Here is a 4,888-nt window from a genome sequence, read left to right on the forward strand (position 1 = left end):
TAGAGAAAGGAGAGGTGGAAATGAACAATTATCAGTTTCTTCTCCTGCCTGGAAATTATTCTCTGTTCCCTATCAAAACCACAATTAAGGTCCAGAATACAGAGAATAAAATGGAAAAAGACAGCTGAAGCTAGCAGGCACAGTGATGCAATGGTGTTATTGTACCTCTCACTAACAAAAGAGCATCAGGAGTCCTCACATGAAAAATTACCAGGCATAAGTGCTAGAACAGAACTCCCACAATGGTTCTAGTTTGGTAATTATCCCATCTCCAGGGTCATTGCCTGCTTATGGCATATATACATAAGGGCAACAGATCACACAACTGGCAGTTGGATAGTTTTTTCCAATCCTCGAGATGCGTACAACACTTAACCTTATGCAGTGGCTTTAAAAGGCCTAGATAATATATTTACTTTTGTTTCTTCTGAAGGATCACAATCTTATTTCAAAAGACTTATTTAGTATGAAAATGTAAATGCTGCATGGTAACTTAACTAGGAAAAATCATTATAGCTTTAGTTATATTAAAATGAAATAATTACCAGGAGATGATTCATTAAGTCCAGCTTGCATCTTATTGAAAGATGCCCAAGACTGACTGGCACCATGTGTTGTCACAGTTGGATCTAAAAAGAAAAAAGGATTTAAAGAAACTTTGTCCTCTCAGTTGAGCTAAGCTAGAAGTATCTAGTTCATTAAAAGAATTCAAACAGAACCTACTCACCTCAGCCTTGTACCTCCATTTTTCCCCAAGTTCTGAGCATATACAGCCAAAATGTGCAAGAATTACTTTTCATTTGTTCTTTAGCTTACTTTCGGTAAGAAGAGACTAAAGAACAGAGGCAGTATTTATTTGACCTTTAATTTCTGTATGCAGATTTTTTTCCTGTAGTTAGCCTATAGTCAGGCAAAGCCATTCTTCAGAACATTCCAACAGACCAATAAACTTTAAAACCTGTACCCAAATCCTGTCTTGTTTCTGGGCTTAGACCACCACAGCTTATGGCATTGACACTAGTTGATTGTTTTTAAAAATAGGTTAGTAGATTCACTAATAGAATAAGGACCTCAGTACAACCTGACATACCTACCCTGTTCAGTAACAGAGAACAACCTCCTTTCCTTCTATTATCACTTTGGTGAGCAAAACAAGAGGCATCTGTGTCAAACATGGACTCACCAAGTAATAATGACTATTTCCACTTTCCCTAACACCACTGCAAATCTATTTCTAGTCATATAACACAGTTTTTGTAAGAGCCAGGCAAGACTAGGGTTTTGCTTTCTGTTCTCAACTGGAGAAAGGACAGTGAGGGAAGAGGCAGAAGACTCGCTTAGTTTGAATATGTTCCTGTGTCACTCTTAAGAATTCAAGGTCCCTAGATGTTTTATAAAAAATGTACATGTTTGCTCCTTCCTTTCTGTTCCCACGTTTGGGTAGCAGAACTGATTAGCTTAAAATAAACACTGTATCTTCACCTTCTTAGATATTCCATGACATTCTCCTGCCACAGCAGCAGGATGCACTCTCTCAGACTCAAAGCAATCTCACATTAGTAGCTTTTAAGTGATTTGGCCAGCTGTTACACAGGGAAAAGGACACGTAATTTGCAGTTGTAACTGAAGTCTGGGAGGTATAATAAGCTTTACTAGACATCCAAGACACTAGCAAGCATAGATGAAAAGTGAAAAGCTACATTATACATTGAACACATTGTGTTCAAACTTGTTGAGAACTGTGTGCCTTCAGCAGAAGGTATAGTCAGCACCCTGCCAGTTCCCATAAGTGAACAACACTACTAACACTCCTACCCCATTTCAGCACTATAGGCATAGACAACCTACAGACTCTCCCACTGGCACCTCCAGCAGTTACTCCAGACTACATCAGAGTCATGCGCAACTTGCACCCTCTGCTTTCTCAATCTGCCCATCTTACACCAACCAGTTTGGATCAAGACTAAAACAAGGTAGTCAAAGGATATGATTTAAAAATTATTAGTGGTTCTTAACAAGCTCTTAATTTTTCATACTTTTTCATGCCAGTCCACTGGTACCACAGCCAAGTGTTCCCTCACAGCCCTTAACCCAAGCAAGGAACTTAAGAAATCTGCTCTGTCTGAGTATCTGCTGGCTTATTATCCAGGCAGTAAGACCGAGTCTTATTCTTTGCTTGACAGAGGTGCTGAGAGCAGGGTGAGCTATTATGCTTCTGATATTCATGTTAAGGTTGAAGAAAGGTCCATGAATTTTTATATCTGCAGCATCTTGAGGCATTCTAAATATGTCATGGATCACCTGACTGTGTCAGCTTAGGAGATGCATCACCTGCACAGTAATTAAAATCTGCAAAGATGATAAATTTAGAAGGTGCCAGTGCCAAGCTGTACAGCAGCTCTGTTATCTCTGCAAGGAAGCCAGATAATCTGCAACATGGTTTGCATACTAATAGGGTCCCTATCTTGGCTTTCTTCCTTGATTAACAGACCAAATGAAAGTAGTCAAGTAGTGTTATTTCTAGTCACCACTGCTTCCACATCTTGGCTCTTACCAGTCCATACATAAAACTACATAGCAGAGATAACATTTCACTGCTCTTGTCCTCTCATATACACCTGCAAAGATGACCCAGCACTCCACAATTAGTGTTGCCAAGACAAGCAGTGATGTAAGCAAGTCAAGTGGCATAACTTCTCAAACTATTGAATCATCGCTGCATGCCTTAACCCACAATTGATTTGCATTAGATTTAAACAATAGTGTGATAGCTTGCTGAGTTCTTGTTGCCCTGATCTTTACACAGAAAGGAGTAGGTGGGAGTATGAGGTCATGAATTTTTCTGCCTTACCTCTGCTCCCTACTGCAACCAATTTTGGGGAGATAAAGTCTGACTGTACCATACTTGTCATCACCAGAGCAATTTCAGACTTTAAAATCTGTTCACTCTTTTCAGCCAGAAAAGTGGCTGAATAGGAAAAGGTTGAGATATAATTTGTTTCAATTTAACACCATTAATTTAATGTCAATTTAACATTCATTTTTATACTCTCTGCAAGCACACAAGCATTCAGTAACATCCAAAACTACCCACCAGAACCTCCTAATGCTCCTAGAAAAGGGAAAAGCTGCAGGCTGAGTTCTCCTGAGGCACTAGAGGATCCACATGAAGGACTTCCAAATGCCCTGATAAAAGCCCTTCCCTCAGGGCAAACCAGAAAAACAACCCGGAAGCAAAGTCTGTAAGAAATCAGGTGTATCCTCTACTTGTATAACCCCTTGGTATCTTTAGGGGCAGAGTTTGGGAGATGAGATGTGGTGCATTCCCTTTTGCTGAAGGAATCTGGCAGCACAAGCTGCAACTAAATTAGGCATCCATAATGGCAACTAAACATGAAGCAGCAAAATCTGAAGAGCAATGTTGTGATCCTAAGTCTGAAGTTACCCTCAACTCAATACAGAACAAAAGTGATGGTTTAAGTTTTTCAAAACAATCAACTAAACAGTTACAAGACTAAGAAAAAACTAACAATAAGAACTCTCAAGGTACTCATCTCAAAACAAACATCTAAGAGGCTTCTTGGGGGATCTGCCAGACCAGCTGCAGAAGGCTATGCAACCCACCTTTCTGCAACTCAGTACTTGCACACGTTGTACTGCCCCAGTTGCTTTCACTGCAAGCATTCATTTTGATTCAAGAAATCTGCTGAACCCCCACATCTCAATGGACACTGTTTCGGAACTTCACTAGGAAGGCAGTCTTATGTCCAACAGAGTATTAACTTCCCTTTGCTGCACCTGTGCAGATAGTTCCTGTGCTTGACTAGGTTTTTAAACATTTGGTTAATAACCAATGGAAAAGTAAAATACTCTTCCTCACATTTAAATCACCATGGAAATCACAGTATGAAGCCTCCCTACATAGTTCATGCAAATATGAAAGCATTTAATACAAGTCTGAAAAACAACAGTTTCACTTTGTACAGTTAAAGGGCACTAAAGCAGGTGGCTCATTTCTGATGTCTGCTCAAAACCAAACACGATATCCACCACTTTAGGAAGATGATAGATTTGTGGAAATTTTGGAAACAGGGCTTTGTTGGGATTTTTTAGGTTTGGATTTGGTTGGGGGTTTTTTCAGAAGAGGATATCATTTCACTGATGGCTCTACATAAATTTTGAATTGCTTCAGCCACCATTAGGTATAGTTTTCAGCAGTAATGGTCATCAAGACTAAATACCATGTGGCTAACTTGCCATAATGTGACTCACACATTCCTACCTACATTCCTTCCTGATACTTATCAGGCTATTTACAGTCACAAAACTTTGATCAATGAAATAAATTGTTAGAAAGGACTTCAAGATTTATGTGTGCATACATAAATACCTATACATATTTTAAAGAGGCTTTAAGAACTACAGAGCAGATTTCCCTCTATGTGCATGCATAAGTGTATTTTAAGCAAGCTTTGAGAACTGCAAAACACATTTTCTGTCTGCTCACATTATGTGACACTACTACAAGTTTACAGAAGATATCATCGCACAGGGAACGGTATTATTCTTCTGAGTATTAGGAAGACCAACAGAGGCATGAACAAACATGTAACTGCTTACAATCATACCCGAAAAACACAGCTAAACCACTGACGGTTAATTAAAGCCACAGCAATAATGTTCACATACGTGTATTGGCAGAACTTTCAGCCTTGGCAAGACATGCTCCAACAATTACATCTTGCACAGCAAGCATCAGCAATCTGATACTTCCTTCCATTACCATTCTGTACTAGCCTATGATGATTCAAAAACAGGGATTAACAACAGAAATCCACTAGTTTTACAAATAAAGTCCTATTTCCGTAGAAGTGGTTGGCCTGCTGAA

The 4,888-nt window shown here is 39.3% G+C and overlaps 1 protein-coding gene across 1 annotated transcript in view; it reads right to left on the reverse strand.

Moving 5' to 3' along the window:
• Positions 1 to 576, reverse strand: part of EMB (embigin) — a 15,156-nt gene extending 14,580 nt beyond the window's left edge. Inside the window, exon 1 of the mRNA XM_010285382.1 lies at positions 546 to 576. Within this exon, the coding sequence (XP_010283684.1) occupies positions 546 to 576 (31 nt within the window). The remainder of the gene's footprint in view (positions 1 to 545) is intronic.
• Between the last annotated feature and the right edge of the window lie 4,312 nt (positions 577 to 4,888).

Source organism: Phaethon lepturus, unplaced genomic scaffold (genome assembly GCF_000687285.1).
Source record: "Phaethon lepturus isolate BGI_N335 unplaced genomic scaffold, ASM68728v1 scaffold26020, whole genome shotgun sequence".
Lineage (NCBI taxonomy): Eukaryota > Metazoa > Chordata > Aves > Phaethontiformes > Phaethontidae > Phaethon > Phaethon lepturus.